We start from the raw sequence: 24,560 nt of genomic DNA, 5'->3' as shown, positions 1-24,560 counted from the left end.
AAGGCTTTATCTGCGGAGGAACACATTCCCTACAAATAGTTACATAGGTGCCAGGCAACTGAGCTCTGTATGCCCCCTCAAAATTTATTTGCACAGGCTTTTAGTGAATAATGCTGTGGTTTCTCTTTTATCTGGGGTGTGAACTAATTGTTTTTACAGTTTTATTTTTTTTAATGACGTCTTAATGTTGTTGCTTTTGTTGAAAATTGGCATGTAGATAGGAATTAAAGATGGGTTACTTACAAATAACTAGTGTTTTTTAAAAAATAGGCATTACTTTCTATTTTCTCGGGGGGCAACAGAGAAAAGATAAGAAATGTTGGTGGCAGCACTATCTTCAGATTACCGACCATTGGAAAAATGCAGCTGGACTCACCGGCCAACTTTAGTTTGAAAACCCCCAGAACCTAACTATTATGGAAAACTAACAAACCATTTGAGGACATCAAGAAACCACAAAGCCACAGACTCCTTTAATAAAACTTGGCAAGACTCTTTCTTTTATTGATAAGGATATGTAGATGCACAAGTGCCAAACTAGCATGTCCGCTTCTGGAATCTATACCTACTTTATGGAGATACTAGCCATTTATAAACTAACAAATGAGAACAAACCCCTAGCGGTGTAGAGTGATAAGACCTTTATTCTCTTCTGCTCATTACCTCAATTGCCTGCCTGTACCCCACAATAGACCCACTTACGTATTTACTTCTCTGCTCTTATAGGCAGAAGGTTGTACTGAATTTTTATGTTGCTGACTTTATTGTTCATGTTACAGTTATATATAGTAATTTTTTTGAAAACAAACAAACCATTCCACAAGGAATTTCTATTCCCTCATTCCTGTCTTGCAATTCTCCTTACTCGTCTCCAACTTCTTAAAAAAAGAATTGTTGCTGTAGAAACTTGTATACTTTCTCTATGTTTGTCAAACTGCCAGTGTTTTAGTTTCTCCCCTTTCCTTAGATGTACAGAGTCCTCATTTTTATTGCTTTTTTATAATTTTGCAGTCGCCTGTTTTTTTTGTTGTTTATAAGATTTTCCATTTTTCTTATGGACTACTGCCAGTCTTGTATCCCTTTGCAGCTTTATTTCTTGCCAAGCTCCTCAGCCTCTAAAATTGGACTACAGCTGAGCATGTAACCTTCCTTTCTCAAAATTTACAGCACTTCTTAATAAGTAGCTACAATTTTTCATACCAGCTATAGCCAATTGTCTTCCAAATGCTGTTTCTCCTCCATCCTCCATTGATCTCTAAGATGATTGAGGTAGAGAATGTTGTAGTTCAGAGGTATATAATTTGTTTAAGTGCCCACTACTAGTCCAATACCATATTCATTATATCGTGCTGAGATTGGTCTGACGGGCAGAATATGAATAAAACAACTGTGTTGGTTCTAGGATACTGATCAATGTTTTATCTCAAGGTGATCACTTACAATTGAGAATTAAAACCATCTTTGCATTTCCTCCCCCCAGGCTTATGGTATGTCCGCTTTGCCTCTGAATCTGATAAAGGGAACAAGAAATGCTAGTTATGAACGCTTGGAAAACACTGAAGATATTGAAGAGGTTGAGCAAAGTATACAAAGGATTAAATCAAAGGTTTGGTTGGGTTTCTGTCTTAAAATACTTCTTTTTAACAGCTTTAGCTCTCTGGCCAAACAGGCTCTCTTAATTTTAATCCATTTATTAGGTGTTGTACTGCTGTGACTTTACCTGTATTTTCTCTTATATGTATCTTATACTTAATTTTTTGTTTTCTGTACCCTTCTCTGATATTTTACAATGTGAGCAGTTTAAAATCTTTAGAAATATATGTTTAGATTGGGTAGAGGGCAGAGCTGGCCCAAGACATTTTGGCACCTGAGGCGAAGTACAAAATGGCGCCCCTTCCCTCTCCTCCCCACCAGAGATGAAGGAGTGAGTGAAGGTCTACATCAGGACCAAGGAGTGAATAAATATCTCCATTAGGATCTGATGCCCCTGTGCATCCTGCTGCCTGAGGCAGTCTCATGGGTGGGCTAGCCCTGGTAGAGGGTAACATATTCAATAATTTTAAAAAAAGTATATAATATATATCTAGTTAGATTGAAATAACCAAAATGAATCCTCACAGCTGTAGATACGGTAACCACAACTATTAGCTCTCCTGCTATATACTGTTATTTTGATTTAACTGTGGCAGCGGTATTACAAGTTTCAATAATTTTCACACTTCTATAAATATGAGTTCTAAGCACACATACTTTTCAGTGAGGCACTTGCAGAGAGGACCTTTTTGAGACTTTATAATTGGATTGATACTCTTAGATCAGAAAAATAACTCTCCACATATGCTTACTAGAATAAGTGATTTATTGAGTGGAACTAGTGCTTTTCTGGTTGTTGTTGTTTTAATGTGGTGCTGGTACTTATATCATGATAAATGGTAAAATACCTCTTCCACTCTGCTACTTCCTACACTCTCTCCCACTTCTCTGTTGAATTTGTGATCATTTTTATTAGAAGGTTGATGATAATAAATCAAGAGTACACAATAAAGATGTTTATTGGGTGTCAAATAACTCAAAATTAAGCTAAATTGCTGCTGTGTGGGCATGGTATATCACAAAATGGTGACCATGGGGATGTGACATAGTACAAAATTAGAGTACAGCCATTGCTGCCTCCCCCCCCCCAAACCCGTATGCTTACCATGTGGAGTCAGCCAAGTACTGGTTCTGATTGTGGAGATCACACAATATTGATTTTTTTTCCTGGTAACAGGGAAAATAATTCAATATGGCCACAGTAGACTTATCTTTCGCACGCACATGCACACTCTTTTGCGTTCCTTCTCCCGCCATTTTTTAAAAAGCAAGCCCCAGCATGGGGAAAGGAGGCTTGGCTGACGGGAATAGCAGAGGGAAGCAAAGCTTCTGGTATTGTATACTGGACAGAAAAAAACCACTGAGTGGAACCCTCTTTAAATGGCATAGCTGCTAAAAGTGTGATACTGGGTATCTTTGAAATAAGAACCCAAACAACCATGGAAAAATATGAACTCAAACTTCAAGATTTACATATTTTGTTCTCACACTTAAACCCCCCCTCCCGTTAGTGCAAAGATGGTCGGCCTCTACCAACTCGGGATAGGCGGACATTGCAACAGCTTGAGGACAAGCTAAGAGGCCTTCGAAGGAGAGGGAGGCGTCTGGAATATATTGAGAAGAGCTGCTGGACAAGATTCTGTGGAGCCATGAGGCCACTAAAAGTAAAGTATAGCATATATGTTTTTTGATGTATACCTGTATTATGTAAAACCATTAACTGGTTAGAGCACAAATTTAAAGTCTTTTTTTTGACAATGCATGCCAGTAATGGGTCGTCCCAGAGCCCAGATCTACCCCAGGTAGATCATTCCTTTTTCTCTCTCCCCTTCTCTTTCCCCCTGCTTTTTCCACTCCTTGCCACCAACATGAGATTTGGACTGAGGGCCCCATGAAAGCTCTAAGGCTATAGGTTGTCCACCCTGGGTTAGTGGCAGAGGGTTACAGGTAGGTGCCACAGTATGAAACAGTGAATTTTTTAAAAGTGTATTTTTTTCTATCTGGCCAAAAATATTTACCACGATGACAAGAAGTGGACAGTTAGTTTCATGCGCTCAAGGTTGTCCCCCCCAAGCTGAACAGCAAAGAAAAAACAGGTAGTAATTGCAATACAGTGATACCTTGCTTTTCGAATGTCTCTGTTGACGAACATTTCGGTTTTCGAATGCCGTAAACCTGGTAGTAAATGCTTCGGTTTTCGAATGCGCATCGGAAGTCGAACATGCCATGAGGCTTCCACATTGAGTTTTCCGTATTGACTTTTCTGTTTTTAGACTCCCATATTGAGTTTTTGGTTTTCGAACGTTTCGGAACGGTCTCCCGGAACAGATTACATTCGAAAACCAAGGTACCACTGTAACAGTTTGCTCACCCTGATAACTCATTTGTGATATGTCTTTCAAAGTCTGATGTATCTGTAGGTAAAGGCGGCCTGCTCACCTTGGGCTCACTTAAAGCAGCTCTTTGCATCTGAGATGTTTTACGCATGTTTTCACACTATCCATTTTCCACACTATCCATCTTTAGAACAAAACACACAAACAAAAATTGATACTTTTACTTTCCCAGGTTGTTGGTAAGCAGGATAAGACTAGAACTCTATAGACCAAAGATTCTGGGGAAGGTTATACCAATTCAAGTTCAAATAAGTCTTTACGAATGACAAAAATGGTCCGTTACGATAGAAAATGGCGCTTTTGTTTCCAAGATGTAAGGGGAAATAGGCAGTGATATTACTTGGATAGACTTCCGTTTTAACTTTAGGTTGGAACAAAGAATCAACCTAGTAAACTCAATAAATAAATATTTGCAATATTTTGTAACATTAACAGTAATGCGTTTTTGTCAAATGTTTGCACAGCATACTGTTTAGAAATCAGTCTGGTCGGGTCTCTTGTGAACCTGCCAATTCATTATATGCACAATATTTCACTATTTCTGCCTTTTTATAGTTAAAAGAATACAGGGAATCCTTGTTTTGTACAGGGGCCACATTCCAAACCCCCACAGTAAACCCATCCCACCCCTTTTCATGATGTCTTTAGGAAATTTGGGGGCTACCTTTGGGTTTGGTGCCGTATGTGTGTGATTACGTGTCATTTGGACACCTAAATCACTTGTTGCCTATATTATGATTCAAAAGTAAAAGCAAGATGTGGAAGATAGAGGAATTTATACTATACAGTGGTACCTTTGGTTAAGAACTTAATTCATTCTGGAGGTCTGTTCTTTTTTTTCTTTTAAAAAAAATATTTTTATTGAACAAATTTTTATACCCTCCCACCCCTCCCTTTCCCACCCTCCAGAGACTTCCCTCAGCTCTCCCCTCTGATTTGTTTACACATATTATTCTCTGCATGTTATAAAGTTGTACATATCATTGCCTTATCTATCCTTTGTTGTTGTTGTTTAGTCGTTTAGTCGTGTCCGACTCTTCGTGACCCCATGGACCATAGCACGCCAGGCACTCCTGTCTTGCACTGCCTCCCACAGTTTGGTCAAACTCATGTTCGTAGCTTCGAGAACACTGTCCAACCATCTTGTCCTCTGTCGTCCCCTTCTCCTAGTGCCCTCCATCTTTCCCAACATCAGGGTCTTTTCCAAGGATTCTTCTCTTCTCATGAGGTGGCCAAAGTATTGGAGCCTCAGCTTATCTATCCTTGTTCTACTAATCAATTGTGGATGTTTATTCAAAACCTGCCAAGGAGTCCAAGTCCTTTTGTTGTCTTTTAAAATAGTTTGTAAAAAGTTCCCATTCTTCCTTAAAGTCGTGGTTATCCTTCTCTTGTAGTTTATATGTTAACTTTGCCAATTCCGCATAGCTCATCAGTCTTTCTTGCCATTGTTCTTTCGTTGGGACTTCCTCATTCTTCCATCCTTGTGCTAACAAGACTCTTGCCGCTGTTTGTTTTCCTTGGCAAGTCTTGTCCTAAGATCCCTAACAAAAATGCTTCTGTTTTTTTTAAACAAATGTCATTTTAAACATTTTTTTCAGTTCATTATACAGTATAAGCACTAGATAATTGTGACATATCAGCTCTTTTTTTAAAAAAAAGTTGATTTTTTTTAAAAAGTTCTGTTGATTTGCTTGGAAATGAGGTTGCCTTGAAATATGCTTAGGACTGTGGCCACTGACAGTTTTGCAGTGCCACAGGGTCACAATCTATTTAGCAACTATATATACTAAGTTGGAAGCAGGAGCAAGATTTATGTTTGAAGTTACTGATAAAATTGGACAAATAGTGGATCAAATTAAGATGGGTAGACAGTTGGAGAAATGTGTGAACAGACTTGTAGGATGAACAAATAAGCAACAAATTGAATTTAGAGTTAGAAAAGCATCAGGGCACGAATGTGGAGAAATGAAGGTATGTAGCAGAAGTAGAAGCAAAAGCCTGAAGACACTAGGGATTTTAAACTTATATAAACAGGATTACACCTGAATACTGCTGAAAGTACTTCTGGTTTTCAATATGCATGCTTTCTATCAGAGATCCTTTCAGCATATCTGGGTTGAATTGCCACCAGAAAAAAATATTCTTTCATCTTAAAAATACCCTCTTCATATCTAAAGAGACAAAAGTTACATGCAAATCAGTCAGAAAATGACCTTGCAGTATCCTGATTGTTTGAAATACTGAAGGTAACTAGAAACTGCATAGTATTTCCAGTTTTATAGGAGTACACACTTGTCATGTGTATAGTCTGGAGGTCAGACCTAATAAATTATTCCCACCATCATCATCATCATCATCATCCTACCGTTCACTCTTAGGTCCTAGGGCAAGTTGCAACAATTAGAGCACAACATTAAAAAGAGTGAATATACATTTCAAATGTCAAAGGCCAGGGTTAAGGGATGCATCTTCAGCATTCCCTAGAGCTCTTCTTTATATAACAGTGTTCTGGATATCTGGATATCTGGATACAGAATGCAATAGTAGCTTCTTACAAGTTAGCATGCACTTTACAGTGGTACCTCTAGTTAAGAACTTAATTTGTTCCGTATGTCCGTTCTTAACCTGAAACTGTTCTTAACCTGAAGCACCACTTTGGCTAATGGGGCCTCCTGCTGCCGCCGTGCCGCTGGAGCACGATTTCTGTTCTCATCCTGAAGCAAAGTTCTTAACCCGAGGTACTATTTCTGGGCTAGCGGAGTTTGTAACCTGAAGCGTTTGTAACCTGAAGTGTTTGTAACCCCAGGTACCACTGTATATCCTTCAAGGACCTTTTTCAGCACAAAAGCTTTTACCACAAACAGATAATACCATATTGGCAATTAGGTAGAATACCGGCTAATTATGTTTGGTTTTGCACCAGAAGTTTAGTTCTGTAGAAAAACCTGGTCTGTTAACTTTCTATGCCATTTCCTTGTCATGTAGAACTTATTATCATAGTCCTCTTAGACATGCCAACTACCAGCCAGATGGGCGGTGTAATAAATAATAGAATTATTATTATTATTACATTTGGTATTTGCTGTTGAAATCATTCAAAAGCCGATCAAATGCAAACTTGAACTTTAATCCACTGTTGTAATGGTAGTTTGGCTTTTTGAGCATTGTGTGCTTACCGTTTCCATGTGACTGTCTCAGTTTGTGGTAGCCATGTGTAGAGAAAGTGCACATAGCAGGGGCTTGTAAATTTTCATGGCACCTGTTAGCCTTTTCTGTTAAATGCCACATCCCCTTTTGTAATGTACTGCAGTAAAATTGTGTATCTGTTTGCATTTAGCTATTGGGAGCCACTTCACTCAAGGCTACCTTCCTGCAGGAAAAATAGAGGGTAGATGATAATTTGGGATACATATAAGTTACATTTGTGTAGGAAAGTAACCTCTGGTTATCGTCGATACTGCCTATGCTGTTTTCCTTTTAAATGCACAATCTGAAATTGAACCAGCACACTGCTTGGAATGCACCATGATCTTAGTTAACCAATAGGTAGCTAGTAAAAGCTAGTAAAAATTGGGAAAATGACATTTATTACTATGCTGCTGTAGTTCACGTAACACAAAATGCACTCGTGCCAGAATATTCCTACAGTAAACAAACACTTTGTCTTGGAGAGTGGCGGTCGTTCTTTAGAGTTACACATATTTGATCTGTGTGATTCCCCCCTCCTCCCCCCTTTTCAAAACAGATACTGTGACTTTTCATTTGTGAACAGTTGAAAATAGCAGTGAACATATGGAGTTCTGCATTTGGTATTTGCAGCTCATTAAGAGCTTCCACTGAAAATGTATCTTTAAAAAAGGTCTTACATTGTGCTCTCAATCTTTAAATGAATATATTTATCTCGTGGCTTCAATTGCTCAGAGAATATTGCTTTGAAAAAAACCCCAAAAATGAGATTGCCAAGTAGCCAGGCATCACTTTTCCGTCTTTATTACGGTACATGCCATTATTTTACTGTGTAAGTACTGTATGTAGGTTTGCTTTCTTGTTGCTTTCCCACTCTTTTCTGTGTAGTTTCAGAGAAACACTTCTCTTAAGCAGATCTCCTCAGTGTAAAATTTCTTAAATTCAGTGGCCCGGATATACAGAAGGGATATTTTAGCTACACTGCATCATTTTGATGTTTGCTTAATGTTTGTCACTTTCACACACTTGTAGTGGTGGGGATAATTTTCTAAAATCTTCTTGCTCATTCTGCATGGTGCTGTGTGGTCTCCCATTGTGGAGACCCTAGAGCACCTTAGCAAGTTCTTGACCGCTGCTTGCGCAAGGGGTACGTGTGTGCTGTGATGTGCTACAATTTAATGATATGCATGTAAGAAATTGTATTGGGGATGCTTTCCTCATTGCAGTGGGTTTTTTTTAAAGTATTCATCATTTTATAACATCTATTTTTAAATAAAAAAATTTTGATTGCCCTCTCTGACGGTACTTGAAAATGAACCCATGCAGTACAACCCGTAGGTGCCATTGAGAAAACGAGATTCAGTGACAGCTTAGAATTTACAAAGCATGAACAACTTAGGTCCAAGGTACCTTAGAGACCACCCAAACCCTTATATCCCAGCTCCAGATCGTCTGCAGCAGTGTTGTTGCTTGTTCCCCAAGTTGGTGGTGCTCATTTGACATGAACATGAAATAGAGGATTTAGTGTCCCCATTCCAGCTCTGTAGAATGCTCTGTCAGTAGAAATTTGTCAGGCTCCTTCAGTTTCACCCTTTCAACTCCTGCTGAAAACTATTCTGTTCCGCCAGGCATATGCAGGCAATTAAGAATACACCTTCCCATAATAGTTGTGTCAGATTTTAATTTTTGAATGTGTTTTTATTATATGTGTACATAACTGTATAAAAATATACTTATTTTTATTAAATAAATAATTTGTCTTTTAGATTGTCTGGGGAATATTTTTTATCCTTGTGGCCCTGCTGTTTGTTATTTCTCTCTTCTTGTCCAAGTAAGTTTACAGTGTTCTTTCTATATTTAAAAACGAGGCTGCGTGAAATTATATTACTTGCAAAGTGGAATTCACGCAAACCTTTCATGTGAATATGTTTCCGGTTTACCACCCCAAAATTGAGAGTGGGTATGAATCCAGTGGTTTAAATCCAGAGGTGAACACAGTTTATTAAGTCTTACATTTTCCCATATTGCAATGTGTTTCGCTCAAAGCAAGCACTTGCTTCATTGCATCGTTTAGCTCTTGATGAGCATCATATACATTGAAGTAAGATATTGTGCCAAACTTGCTCAAACTGATCTTGAAAAACTAAGAAAAGAAAAAAATGGAAAGAATGCCTGTATACACTCTTAACTGAACAAAGATTTATAGGGAACCATTCCTGATTTGCTTGCAATATGGAGATATTCAAGTAGTGAATATGTATAGGTGGGCAGCTGTTACCTATGAAAAGGTGACCTAGAATTTGCAGCAAATTCAGTTTTTAAAACAGATGTCAGTGGCATAATGTGCATAATTCTGCCTTGTCAAAAACATATGGGCTGCTAGTAGAAGTGTGTGGGCTGGAATGGTTAATATGCTGCGACTAGATTTGAGCCTATGAAGAGAAGTCAGGGGGGCTATGAAATGGGAAAAAATATTGTCTAAACCAGGCACCCCCAAACTTCGGCCCTCCAGATGTTTTGGACTACAATTCCCATCTTCCCCGACCACTGGTCCTGTTAGCTAGGGATCATGGGAGTTGTAGGCCAAAACATCTGGAGGGCCGCAGTTTGGGGATGCCTGGTCTAAACTCACTCCTAGTTTATGGGTTCCTCAAAAGATATTTCCCCTGTGATTCTCCACACTAATAAGGAATTGAGGTCTTGGGGCGGTGGTTGAAATAATGGAAAGGGTCCTGGCAAAGTGGCCAGAATTATTTTCAAAGTAATGTTTGTCCGTGGAGGCAGCCTTCATTTACCGTATGTGCACATTAGCTAGAACTTCTTTATTTTGAATCTTTACCCCGATACAACTCAAGAGATGAAACAGGATTATTTCAAGTTGGTCTAGTAATATGAGTAAGTGTTGCAGAATGAATTATGACACTAAAGTTAGGACAAAGTACAGGCAGCTCCCAGGTGGCATGCGTTTGGCATGCCCTCGACCACTAGCACGCACACCGTTTGCAGTCCCAGAACTAGGCATAGCTGCCAAGTTTTCCCTTTTCTCACGAGGAAGCCTATTCAGCATAAGGGAATTTCCCTTAAAAAAAGGGAGAACTTGGCAGCTATGGAAGTAGGTGGGGTGGGAACAAGGGCAGAACAGGGTGGGCTGGGCTTACACATAGTCCACTGACTTGTGTGGTGCCTCAGAGCAAAAACCCCATGCAAACAAGGAGTTTCCTGTACTCTGTATGTAGAGCTGGTGTTTTCAAAAACCAAGAAATAATCTCTCTTTTTGAAATTTCTACAGCTTGGATAAAGCACTGCACTCAGCTGGCATTGACACTGGATTTATAATACTGGGAACAAATTTGACTAATCCATTGAATATGCTGTTACCCGTTCTACAAACTGTGAGTAAAAGATAATGGAAGCTTGTAATGCAATAGTAAATCTTCAGTGAATTCTCCAGTGAAACAAGGTATTGTTTAAACAAAGGCAACTATGTTCCTTCAGGCCATGGTTAATTTTGGCATTACATGTGAATTGGACCTTTGGGGTTTTGGTATGGGTATATTACTGGAATTGCCATTGGGCACATTTTGAATTTTGAGAGACTGCTGTGGATGCCAGTGAAAAAATGGCTGCCACAGAGAGTCATAACTCAAAATTTGAGGCGGCTACCCCCACCAGCAGCAGTGAACATTCCTCTGTACCATAATGATGTTCATTTCACATAAATTACTTTGAAGGCGCCTGCACATTTACTTCATAACTTTGCTCCCAGGATGATGACTTTTTTTTGGGGGGGGGTATAATGAAAGCACAGTGTCTCAGGTACCAGTGAAAGCCTTTACCCCGGGTGTATTAGATGTAACCTTGGGGCAAAATTCATTTAACCCTGGTATGCCCCCTCTCCTCCTCAGATCTGTCATTTTATTATGGCAGGAATTGTGTTTTAAACTGGAAGTGTTTCATGAAATTTTCTAAAACAATTTATTTATTTTTTGTCTTCTAGGTCTTCCCCCTTGATTATATCCTCATCACTACTATCATCATGTACTTTATATTCACCTCAATGGCAGGAATTCGAAACATGGGAATATGGTTCTTCTGGATAAGGGTAAATATATAGAGGTTTATTTATTACAGTTGTATCCTCCCACCAGAGGTCAAAGAGAACAACAATTACCAGACCTTTAGAAGGCATCTCAAGGCAGCCCTGTTTAGGGAAGCTTTTAATGTGTGATTTCTGTATTCTAATGTTTTGGTTGGAAGCCGCCCAGAGTGGCTGGGGGAACCCGGCCAGATGGGCGGGGTATAAATAATAAATTATTATTATTATTATTATTATTATTATTATTTATTATCCTACCCTTCTTTCAATAAACTCAGTATTTTTTGCAGAAGTACTACCACTTGAATAACGATTGTGTGTATATACATACACAATAGAGTTATTATACGGAGAATGTACAGAACTCCAGGCAATGCCCATTTTGTACATGTTCTAAAACGGAAGAATATGTATGCATGCATTGCCGGAATCTGGAAGTGGTTGGGAAAGGGGCACGGTAGGCTTACACATGCTCCACTGGCACGCGGGGGCAGGGGGAATGCAACCCCTACACAAATTGGGGTTCCCTGTATGTATAATGTTTAAACACTATACAGTACAGTGTTTAAAACCAAATCTTCCAAATGCATCTCATCTTTCCCTCCATGCCTCCATAACCCCCCCCCCACCAATTAGATCTGGGAGAGTGAGAGAAACCCCAGAACACACATTTAGGGGATGACCAGGGAAAAGGGAGGGAGAGAAGGCCCCATTGTGCGCAGAACTACTTCATTGGATATTGCTCATTATATGCTTCCTTGTTGTGGATCTAATACCGAAAATTATATTTTAACAGTTGATTGCCTTATTATGCTGTTCATATTCTTGAGTGCTTCAGCCCAAACTCTCACTACCTGCAGGCACTTCAGCGTGTTTAATTCTATTAAACATAAACTTCATCTTAAACAAGGCATTTTTTTAAAAAAGAGAGGCTTGCTATAAAAGGAACTTTTAAAATCTAGTAATATAATTTGGAAATGATTTGCTCTGTGCAAAAATAAAAGATAAAATAAGTGTCTATATATAGATTGCTCTATCGTAGGCTTCCTGTTCCAGCATAGCAGTCACCAGCTCATATTCCTTCAGGGCCTCTCTGATTTTGATGCCCTAGCCTCATTTCCTCCCAGAGAGCTATTAGCACCATGCTGTTTCATTTTGATTGAAGCTCTGTGCCCACCTTAAGTCTGCAGAACTCTGTGCTATTCTAATTCTGCTGGTGAAATGGACTAATGGCGGACTTTTGTTATATTGCAAATCTCTTAATTCATACTTCAAGGCTGCAATCATACACTGACTTACCTGGGAGTAAGTGCCGTCAAAATGAATGTGGCTTATTTCTGAGTATACATCTATAGAATTGCACTGCGAGACCCCTTTCTACCACAACACTCCATTGTTGGGAAAGGATTGTGGTGTCCATTGCTAAGGCATGCTAGTGGGTTTGGCCAATGACATGTAAAAATTGTGTTTGCTCTTACAGTCCTACCACCCTTGTTCACACAGTTCTCTTGCTCCTGCAGATGACTTCCATCAGTTTTCCCTTCCTGCACTTTTGTCTTGAACTCCCTCCAAAAACACCTGTATGGAATTGCCCCTCTTCCCTACCCACTTTCAATTATCTCTTGTAAAAATAAATAAAAGTGAGAAGTATTTGATGTAACTAGCCCCTTGATAGATTCCCCATCCATAATAACTTGAACTACAGGTACTAGCATTTGCTTTCATTCCTCCCTTGCTATAGTTTTCTCTTTATTCTTTCCCCTTTCTCTCTGCTTGGCTGTTTTTAGATCGTAAACAGCAGTTGTTTAAACAGTTTGACATTTCTTAATCCCCTCCACCCACTACAGTGTCAGCTGTATTATTATTATTACTAGTGGAATTCAGCCCGTTTAAAAACGGGCGCTAGAACGCTGCTTTGTGCAGCGCCGGCATGGGACGGGGCTTCGGAGACCTCCGAAGCCCCGTCTCATGCGGGAGGTGCGCAGCGAGGCGGCGGGGGGGGAGAAGCACTTCTCCCGCCCCCCCCCCCCGCCGCGCACCTCCCGCATGAGACGGGGCTTCGGAGACCTTATCCGAAACTCCGTCCCATGCCGGCGCTGCGTGCCGAGGCGGCGGGGGGGAGGAGCGCTTCCCCCCGCCGCCGCCTCGCCGCGCACCTCCTGCATAAGACGGGGCTTCGGAGGTCTCCGAAGCCCCGTCCCATGCCGGCGCTGCGTGCCGAGGCGGCGGGGGGGAGGAGCGCTTCTCCCCCCCGCCGCCTCGCCGCACACCTCCTGCATGAGACGGGGCTTCGGAGGTCTCCGAAGCCCCGTCCCGTGTCGGCGCTGCGTGCCGAGGCGGCGGGGGGGGGAGTGCTTCTCCCCCCCCCCCCCGCCTCGCCGCGCACCTCCCGCATGAGACGGGGCTTCGGAGAAGGTCTCCGAAGCCCCGTCCCATGTCGGCGCTGCGTGCCGAGGCGGGGGGGAGGAGCGCTTCTCTCCCCCCCCCCGCCGCCTCGCCGCGCACCTCCCGCATGAGACGGGGCTTCGGAGAAGGTCTCCGAAGCCCCGTCCCATGTCGGCGCTGCGTGCCGAGGCGGGGGGGAGGAGCGCTTCTCTCCCCCCCCCGCCGCCTCGCCGCGCACCTCCCGCATGAGACGGGGCTTCGGAGAAGGTCTCCAAAGCCCCGTCCCATGTCGGCGCTGCGTGGTGAGGCGGCAGGGGGGAGGAGGAGCACTTCTCCCCCGCCGCCTCGCCGCGCACCTCCCGCATCTTTATTATTGTTGTTATTTTCTTCTTATGGTACAGCATTTGCTTTACATGTTAAGGATCCCAAATTCCATTTGTGGCATCTTCAATTTTTTAAAAATGAAAAAAATAGGTAATGGAAGATGGAAAGGCCTTTGTTCCTCGAGTCCCTGGAAAGCCATTGCCCGTCAGAGTAGGCTAAAGTAGGCTAGATGGACCAATATCCTTAACACAGTGTAAAGGCAGCTTCCTCTGTTCTCCTATTCCACGACATAAAAAAGTAGGAATGATAATGATTACTACAAGCTGAATGTGAAGCACCAAGAAAATTAGTACTTCAGTAATAGAAATCCTGTTCTTAAAAAGTTTTGTAAGCTCCTTAAGTCTCAGAAAGGTGTCAAAGAAATATTTTAAAATAAAAGACCAGGTCTGCCCAAGGCATAATGTTGGCGGAATTCATATTAATGTTTTTGTTCTTAGCTGTACAAGATCAGACGGGGGAGGACAAGGCCACAGGCACTTCTCTTTCTCTGCATGATACTGCTGTTGATTGTTCTTCATACCAGCTACATGATATACAGCTTGGCCCCTCAGTATGTTATGTATGGAAGCCAAAAGTACCAATCTCTGGTAAGATCCATTGTGTGTTGGGGGAAATGAGGTAGATTTTGAAGTGGGAACAATACAGTGTTTAGTACGTCTGTGAGCTCCCGTTGTTTGGTCCCAGCTCCTGCCAACCTAGCAGTTTGAAAGCACGCCAGTGCAAGTAGGTAAATAGGTACCGCTCTGGTAGGAAGGTAAACGGTGTTTCCGTGTACTGCTCTGGTTTTGCCCGAAGCGGTTTAGTCATGCTGGCTACATGACCCGGAAGCTGTCTGTGGACAAATGCCGGCTCCCTCGGCCTATAGAGCGAGATGAGTCTTCCCCAGTCTTCATTGACTTGACCTAACGGTCAAGGGTACATTTACCTTTTTGTATTCAGTCTATCAAGCCCACATTCCCATCATGTTCACACTTCTATTTCAGTGACGTCTACACTGGCTTGGTCATGTATACAGAATGTAAGAAGGCAGGACCCCCAGGGATCCCTGCACTCTTCCATTGCGTCCCGAGATAGACAGATAACAGCAACAATATTTTCAATAGTTAAAAAATGTGATGCCATAACACAAAGGACACATGCTGGAAGCTTGGGCTGAGTCTGGAACAGATTGAAGGAGCCATGGAACTGCTTCAGCACAGATCAAGCTCTCAGCATCATTCAACTGTCTTCTAGCAGCTTCTAGCAGCACAGTTAATTGAGTTGAGCTGGGGCCATGCTGAAGCTATGCCATGACAACTATGTATTGGACATTGCACTGTAGTAGTGCATATTATTTGCTTGTTTTATTTTACAGTAATTGGTTTCTGTAGTAAAGCAACTCACATTCTGTTCCAATAAATGCTGTGGCCTGAGCCACCATGTATTTATCTCTCTTTCCCAATCTGTTAGTCTCCAGATGGTGTTACACTTCAACTCCCATCATCCCTTACCATTGACCATGATAGTTGTGGCTGATGGGGATCTGTAGACCTAAACATCTGGTGGTCACCAGGTTGGGGAAGTCTGGAATACTACTTTTGCAATAATTTTGCATAGTTTGTTCTTTTTCGCTATGCAACATGTTTTGCTGCTAACCAATTTTGTCTGTTGCAGTTTCACAAGGTTTTGCCTGTGCACTTTCAAGAGTATCTTTGGAATCATAAGGGCTAGAAACTTGCAGTACAGTGGTCCCTCGAATTACGAACTTAATCCGTTCCGAATGCACATTCGTAGGTTGAAAAGTTCGGAAGTCGAAATGCAGTTTCCCATAGGAAAAAAAAATTCAGAAAAATTTGTAAGTCGAAATAACCGCATGTAAAAATTCGTAAGTAAAAAAAAAACGCATTTAAAGCCACCAACGGTTTCCGTTCGGATGTAGAAAAAATTGTAAGTGTGCGGCCATTTGTCCCATTTGTAAGTCGAAACCTACGGATGTCGAGTAATTCGTAAGTCGAGGGACCACTGTTTTTGCTTCAGCAACATAATACGGCTTCAGCAACATAATACGGCATTCTGCTCTTGAATGGAACTGTGGCATTCACACAACTCTCTTTTGCACTGGCCTAAAATATATTAGCATTCCAGGGACAGTAAGAATCCTCATTAGTTAATTAAAGCAGATATTTGTCTTGATTGACAGAGGGCAGTTGATTTTATAAATGTTTGGTTATTTTAAGTTTGCATTTTATATTAATGTTGTCTTTTTGTTGCTTTATGAACAACCTCTTTGGGCAGACATTGCCTGAAACTGTGTGATGATTCTTGTGTTTCTGTCTTAATCAATAAATAGCTTACAGATTGCTTTACAAAACTTTTAATAACATTAACAATTTGAAATTTAGTTGTGGTTCTTCTGATAGTAAATGAAACCCAGAAACCTCATTCACAAGCAAAACTAAGGGAAGAATTTTGTAGCCTGTTGTGCCAAAGCAAAATAAATCATGTATCTGTAGTATTCATATTATAACTGTTCAATGAAACAATCTTCTTTCCACACAGAGTAATATGACAGTGGATGGACACTTGACAAATGTGACAGCGTGGGTGCCTAAAGTTTGTGATGCAGATGCTCCTGCAAGTAAGACAACTTTGGATTCTACTCCAACACATTGTTAAAGTACCTTAAATATACTTCTATCAGAACCACTGAAATTTAACTTAGCAATATTGAATACCTATTTGAAGGTCTTCCACAGACTTTAATGTACCATATTTTTCTGTGTACAAGACAATGTTTCCTCCCCATTTTTTAAGTCAAAAATTGGAGGTTGTCTTATACATGGATTTATACAGTACGTCTTGGGTGAGCTGGCAGCTCTTGAGTCACTGTGTGCCAAGGGGCTGGCTGGAGAGGCGAGGTGGTCCCGAGGTGAGGCGGGAGCTCAGCCATCATGACTTAGTATCTATCCTTTGATAGCCCTGGGCACCATAAAGTTGTCTAAACACCTTTTAATTGTTCTCCTGTATTGGGGATGGTGAACCTTTGACCCTCGAGCTCCAGCCACCATGATCAACCATTTGGGATTGTGAGAGCTGAAGTCTAGTAGTATCTGAAGGACCACAGTTTCATTACTGTTCCATATGCTTGATAATTTTATCTTTAATAATGCTTTCCACTAGTTTGAGACATTACGTTAACTTGCGTGAAATTTCATGCACCCCCCCCCCTCAAAATGGTGCTACTTTGGTTGCTCTCTAGTCCTCTGGTACTAAGGCTGATCTTGAGGACAAATTGATTTTTGTTGTTGAAAAATCAGCAATTTCATTTTGGAGTTTTTGAGATGTTTTAGGTGGACCTCATTCTTTTTTTCTATATGAGGCATTGCAATGAATTGGTTGCTTTCCTTTCTAAGCTGAAACTTTGACCAGCTAAGTTTCTAAAAGCCATGTTTTTATTCAATTTAGTGAAGAAGTGATGAGAATTATTTCATCTATGCACTGCATTTCTAGTTTATTACTGATTCTACCTGCTGGGCAGCTGCAGTATGCTCTTTTAATCTGGTCCTGCCCCTTGTCACCTTCCAGTTCTGCTCACTTCTGCTCTGAAGTGTATTTTCTACATCTTTAAACATTAGCAGTATAAACCTGAAGACTTAAAAACATGAAATAATGACTGTTTGGCATCTTTATCCTTAGCTAACAATCTGCAAAATTAATTGCCAAAATTAGACACTTAACACTTGGATATTTTTTCAAATGATTTTATTGAATTTGACAGAGCAGCTATCTCAAGTACAGACAGAAAGCAAAAAAAAAAAAAAAGTAATCTCCCATCACACAATAAAATCCCCTAACACTTGTATATGTATGACATAGAAGAACTTGTGATTCTACCAAAAATATGTGTTGTCCGTTTCAGAGTCATTCAATAATAAATTGCAAATTGATAGTTTTCTCTCCTTTTTGCTCTCAGACTCTTTTGTTAATCAATGGATGAGAGATGGAAAAAGAAACATTTAGGCTTGGCCTCCTGATGTTTTGGGCAGTTATAAGTTAAAGAAGGTCCATTTCTCTGTTTAAAGATTAGTAGACATTGATCCACAGTATAGTATCTGAGAACTGCAGCTAACAAATCCTGTTCTCCTTTATACCTTAATACACTCCACATTATGGAATCTTCATACATTAACTGTTTCTGCATTTAGGAAAGCATTTATCTTTGCTCATTTTAATGTGCTGCCTTCTGTACTGTTAAGTTGGCAATTCAACATGATCCTGGTTAATGAAGAGTTTTGTTTTTGTGGAGCTGGAGCAATAGATTATGTTGATCATATTCCTCTGCACTGTAACCTATGTAGTATAGTTTATGAAGATCTCTTCCAGGAAAATCTCCCAAAGAGCCTGTATTGTTCTGCTTAAGTAGGATGCTTACCTTTGTACTGATAGGGTTGCAAAAACTTTTCTCACTTCAATGTCGATCAGGAGAAATTTACTGCTAGCTTCTTTTTCAGAGAGAGAAGTATATTTATATGCATCTGTTTTTACATGCTGTGTTTTTAATTTGTGTACTTAATTTTATTGGTGTGTGTGGCCATAATAAACAATTCAGGGTGTGAGTTGTATTGCATAATGCCTGGCAAATGTTATTGCCACTCTAGAGAAGTAACAAAGACATTGTAAGTGTATAACTAAGGTACTGAACGAGTGTCATGTTTCATTATGATATTTCATGAAGGTCAAACAGGTCCAGAATATCTACTATAATTTGTTTAGTCAGATTACTGTAGAGAGCCATCTGTAGGTCTGTTCGTTACTCTTTAATTCAGGTGAGCAGCTGGAGGGGTTGCAGATGGTGCTAAAAATGTGCTGTCCTGATCTACTAATTAAATGTTTTATTTCCTTTTCTCACATTGGCCATGGTGGCTGACACAGAAGGAAACCTTTTTCACAGACCAGTTAGATCTCTGCCTATATTTTGGTTTTGTCTTTTCTATATTTCTTTTTTTATTTGTAAAATCACTTGTATTTCACCTTTCAACTCTCAAAATGGCTCTCAGTTTGACTTGCAAACCAAATAATACAATACAAAATATGATACGATACGCACAATACAATACAAAATACAATACGATATGAAAGAAATGGGGATCATTACAAAATAGAGCAAAACCAAACCTATTTTGCAGGCAAGAATCTAATGCCGCTCAAAGGCCTGGAAGAACAAAAAGGTTTAATTGCTCACCTAAATCTCTCATACACACACACACACACACACACACCAACCAACTGAACATCCCTTGGGCTGGAATTCCACAACCAGGGTGCTGCAACCAAGAAGGCCTGGTCAGTTTACTATGTTAGTCATCCCTCAAAAATTCTGTAGTGAGAATGTTTGGGTCTTATTTTTATGCTCACATGTGATGAAATAGTTGTGAGATGTTTATGAAAGGACCACTATGCCAGAAAACTTTGTTTGATGAGGCATCGGTTACCATAAAGATACTAAAAGTATCCTGGGAAATGGAGTAAAAAGGTCTTGGGGGGGTAGCTGGATTAGGAACCCAGCACGTTCATTGACCACACACACACACAAAATTGGAGATCTCCATCTTCACTTGGGGGTGGTGAATGACAGTATAAGGCTGGCTGACACAACTGCCGACTGTAAGATGTTTAAAATTTACTCTGTTACGGAAATTTGCAATTCAGGAGAACTTGATTCTTCCTAATCTAAATGGGCACTTGTTCTAAGTAGCATTGCCAAGAATAGGAGTTAGTGAACTGCTTGGGGATACCCAATCTGTTCTCTAGAACTAATTGCAGCGTTGAATTAGATCTAATTGGGAAAATGTCCACTTTGTAGTGATTGCTACACTAAATCACTCTTCTGCCTAATACTGCTTGTTACATAGAAATCATTGGAAAGCTTGGAATGTTTTGAATAACATACTATATGTGAATGGTATTAGTCTTGCAGTCTAAGATCTGTGTTGGAGAAATACCAATCTTTCTTACATTAAGCCTTCTGTTAAGAGCCTCACTTTTCTGTGTGTGTTTTAGTATGTGAAAAGTAAGTAACAGCTTATCTAGAACAGTCTTTTTCAGCATGTATTAATGAAATTATGCAGTGCCATATCTTTTTGACTTAGCTTCTCTCCAATAACTCCCTGCATTTCAGGACAGTTTTGCAAGTGACTCCTAAATGTTGTTTTGAATGTTGCCTACCTGGTATTCTACATCTGATTTTAAAATATGCTTCTGAAAGAAGAGGCACTAACAACATTCAGGCATGGTTCATACCAATCTAAAGCATTCAGTATTCCTTGCAAAAGCCTCCTGAACAGATTTCTTTCTTTTCTGGATTCGCCTTCTTTCACTGTGACTTCAAAGCCAGGTGTGTCAAACGGTCATTCCTACATATTTGCTCCTGTAATTCAAAGTCATCAAGTCTCCAGAGAAACTTTTTTCTGGCAAACACCTCCCCACCTTCCTCTCTAGATATTGCTGGGATTCCTGGCTCGGTAGACATAGGGTTTTGCTCCCCACTGTGTCAGCATAGTCTGAGAAGCACATTTATACTTTGACCTAGTTTCACAGAATCTTCTTCAACAGCAGCTCAGGTTGTCTTATTATAAGTCCTCTTCTTGTTCAGGTCTACTAAATAGTACTTTGCAAAATATGCTAGTAGTAAATTCTCAAGTTAATTTTTTCTTGTTTTTGCCTAGTTTGCATCTCAACATTGCAGAAGTTTTCCTTAAACTCACCACAACGTATTTACTACTAGGATATTTTGCAAAGAACTATTTAGTTCTCAAGTTATTATTTTATTTTTGACAAATCCTGCTCTCTTACTTTCCCCTCCATCTGCACCCATTATGACCCTGAACAGCTTTGGAAACCAATTTGGGTGCAGATTACCGGTAGTTTAATACAACCCAAGTTAGAGTAATGCTGAAGGATGGTTAACGTAGAAGACAGGTAGCCAATGTGATGCCTTCCAGATATTCTTTAGGCTCCATCAGCTCCAGCCAGCAGAGATGGAGGAAGCTGTAGCTTAACAATAACTTGGGTTCTGAAATCATGTTGGTGTGTTAAAAATGGGAGTCCCCACGAGTTCATTTATAGCACAGTTTGTTATTTTTCTTCCCATATAATGGCTTAATTGGAAACTAGTGTGTATGTGTAAACAGCCATTGTAAGAAAATATGCATATCTTTAATTTGTAAATGAAGGAAGGAAGCAGAAGAAAGTAGAACACTTGGTAGATGTCACTTGGTTCTGCTGATTGTACCCTTTAATGTAGGAAGATAGTAAAACCAAATATTGCTTGTAAGATGTAGCTGGGCCTTATTGTAATCTCCTAGCAATGTCCAATTGAAAAAATCCAGAACACTTTTCATAGGAAGGGGCGAGTTTTATTCAATTTTCATATTCACTTCAAATACAAGAGTACATATGAGTATTTGAAAAATGTAAATGCATTTTAAGATTTTGATCAAACAAAACTATCTACAGTGGGACCTCGACTTACAAATTTAATCCGTTCCGAATGCACACTCGTAGGTCGAAAACTTCGTAAGTCGAGTTTCCCAAAGGAAAAGCGGTTTCCCATAGGAATGCATTGGAAACGGAAAAATTCGTAAGTCGAGGAAACCGCATCTAAAAATTCGTAAGTCGAGGAAACCGCATCTAGCCGCGAACGGGTTTTCTGTTCGGATGTAAAAAAAATCGTAAGCGCGCGGCCACTTTTTCCGCTCGTAAGTCGAAAACGTCGGATGTCGAGTAGTTCGTAAGTCAAGGTCCCACTGCATATTGGTATAAAATGTGAACATTGATATCTTCTTTGAAATAAAAAGATGTCTTGGTACTTAATAAATTTATGTGATGGTGGTACCTTCAATTTTAAAGTAACTGTCTTTTATTCTTAAGAGAACCCATGCATGTTTTAGCAGTTGTGACCTTTTAAAGCAGTGTATTCCCTAAAATTAGGAACAGTTTTTTTGCTACACAATTTAAAGTTTTGTTCTTTCCTTTTCTTTCAGATGAATGCACTGTTACTCGGACTTACCTATTCCTTCACCAATTTTGGTTCTTCAGTGCTGCATATTACTTTGGCAATTGGGCTTTCATTGCAGTAAGTAAACTTATTTGGAGGTCATTATAAATCCAACTGAACCTTTTAACATAATTGCAATTATCATATTATTTGATACACAGCAATGTTACCTGACTCTAAATCTGTTACTCCCTTGAACTGATCACCAATAATGCATTATACTGATTTAAATTCACAGGTTTTCTTAATTGGATTAATTGTGTCGTGCTGCAAAGGGAAAAAATCTGTTATTGAAGGTGAAGTGGATGAAGATGATTCAGAGATAAGTGATGACGAGCCATCCCTCTATTATGGTTGACAGCCCATAAGTTCTGAAGGTTAAAGCATGCAATTTAAAACTGTGAAAATGCCACCATTGGACTTTGCTCTTGGAAAAGTTCACATATTTGCCAATGTGGAAAATGAAATCTTTAAGTGTACTATTGTATTATAGTTAAGCTAATATGTACATATATAGTCACAAAGGAGCTAATTTTATGAAGGAATGATTAAACAGTACTATTATTTTCCCCCCAATATGCACTCTGCGGTCATTATGTTAGTTGACTTTTTGCTGGTCTTGAGTTTTAAATTACTTTATGCCTGATTCAATTTGACAGTGCTGAAAAGTTAACATAATCAAATTGATAAATGCTTCTTACAGGAACGCAAAGTTTAAAGTGTGGTGCTTTTTGATTGTACAATTAATATTTAGAACACACTAAATATTTTACGTATCAGCAGCTGTAATCATCCTTGTCAAATGTTGGGTTATTGCTGATTTCGGTGAGAGGCCAAATAAGAATAAAAACAGGATGAAGTGAGATGGGGAACAGCACCTAGGCTTCCATTTCCCTCCTTTGTCTCCTGCAGAATTATCTAGTAGAATGCAAGTGCCCTGGGAGAGCCTCATCTTATTAAAACATTGGTTTTTCTGTGGCCCAGTTATAAAGAGTGGGATTGTAACAGGGTTAACGAAATCCCACATTCAAATGAATGTGGGATCTCCAGGTTTAGCTCTTACTATGCACAGTGATACAGACAGGTGAGAGAGGATCAATGTTTCTCTCATTCTTGCTATTCATGGCAGGGGTGGGCTGGAGGTAGCAGTATTATCTTGATGAATATATCCAGATGTTTCTCTGTAAAAGTGGAATCTAAGGAGAGGCAAAACTTTATTCTTTCTCCATGGTCTAAACTTAAAAGTATATGAATTTTAAGTTGAAAAATTAAACACCTAAGTTAGTTACTATTATTTGCTATGCCCTAACTTCAATATTTTGAAGTATTTTTTTAATCAATAACTGTTGAAATTTGTATCCATTGCCAATTTGTTCAGTTATACCTAAATGCAATGCATAAACATTTAAAATCATGCAAAGACTTTTTCCTGTATCATTTTGTAAAATAAACTAATCGGGATCTTACTGACATGTATCTTTGCCATATTTTTGTAACTTAAACCTTATTACAAAATAAGTAATCTTTACTGTTCCTTGACTTAGCTGCCATTCATTAAATGATTGCAGTTAAACAAGCCAAACATTTGTGAATTAATTTTCCTGGCTGCAGCACTTTTCTACATCGGCTCAATGAATATTTTGTGAAATATTTAATGCTGATCATTGTTTCAATATTTGACATTAATATGTTTTGGTTTAACTCCAGTTAGTACTTATATTGCCAGTTAATAGAAGTGTTGTTGTTTTCTATTCTCAAAACAGTGGTTTACAAGAAAGCAAAATGCTGAGTTTAGTGTGCTTTTGGAGAAATCACAGCCTCCTTAATTTTCTGTCTTATCACAGTATAGTAAAGCATCTTTTTCTATGCTGCTTTGCTTTCTATAACCGGATTTACCTTCCTTTGGCCACAGCCAACATAGCCAGTGATCAGGGATGATGGGAGCTGGGTTACAGTGACAGTTGGGGGGGCTTCATGTTTTGTCTGTCAATGGGTTTTTAAAGAAGTTCAATTCATAGGCATCTCAAGCATGCAGGGGTCTGTATAAGCTCTTGCATGGAGAATGACCCATTTACTTCAGGAGAAAACCTACTTTTTTGGGTCTTTCTATTGAAAAGAACAGGAGGTATATTGTGCTTCAAAGTCTCCCTGTTTTACACACTTTTGGTATCTCTCTAACGAACTTGCAGGTAATCCAAAAATACCTGTGCTTCTCTCTCCATAACTGACACTCAGTTTCTTAGGTTCTTCTTTCATTTATTGACCTGTATAAAGCTTAATTGACATTTATCTGAGCTATGCTCACAATTCCAAATGGGTACATATTTTTCTCTTTCACTTTGCTGCTACATTCAGTTGGCCACTGGTTTTGTTGCATAGTTACAACTGCAGAATCCACCACCACTTCCTCAATCTCCAATATATCCTTCATATATATTTTTAGAACATGTGAAACAGCCTTTAATTCTTTTTATTGTTTGTTTGC

General features: G+C 39.7%; 1 protein-coding gene across 2 annotated transcripts in view; it reads left to right on the top strand.

Annotated features, from left to right (window-relative positions):
* LMBRD1 (LMBR1 domain containing 1) overlaps nt 1-23,541 on the top strand; it is a 48,676-nt gene extending 25,135 nt beyond the window's left edge. For both annotated transcript variants that reach the window (XM_088665842.1, XM_035109685.3), the window contains exons 8-16: nt 1,481-1,606; nt 3,105-3,257; nt 8,942-9,006; nt 10,465-10,567; nt 11,173-11,277; nt 14,478-14,627; nt 16,579-16,657; nt 22,062-22,153; nt 22,314-23,541. In XM_088665842.1, the coding sequence (XP_088521968.1) occupies nt 1,481-1,606; nt 3,105-3,257; nt 8,942-9,006; nt 10,465-10,567; nt 11,173-11,277; nt 14,478-14,627; nt 16,579-16,657; nt 22,062-22,153; nt 22,314-22,433 (993 nt within the window). In that variant the 3' untranslated portion in view covers nt 22,434-23,541. The remainder of the gene's footprint in view (nt 1-1,480; nt 1,607-3,104; nt 3,258-8,941; nt 9,007-10,464; nt 10,568-11,172; nt 11,278-14,477; nt 14,628-16,578; nt 16,658-22,061; nt 22,154-22,313) is intronic.
* Nucleotides 23,542-24,560: the final 1,019 nt, after the last annotated feature.

This window comes from Zootoca vivipara, chromosome 3, assembly GCF_965207765.1.
Source record: "Zootoca vivipara chromosome 3, rZooViv2.hap1.1, whole genome shotgun sequence".
NCBI classification, from domain to species: Eukaryota; Metazoa; Chordata; class Lepidosauria; order Squamata; family Lacertidae; genus Zootoca; species Zootoca vivipara.
Note: the sequence above shows the minus strand (reverse complement) of the source record. Positions and strands in the feature narration are given on the sequence as shown.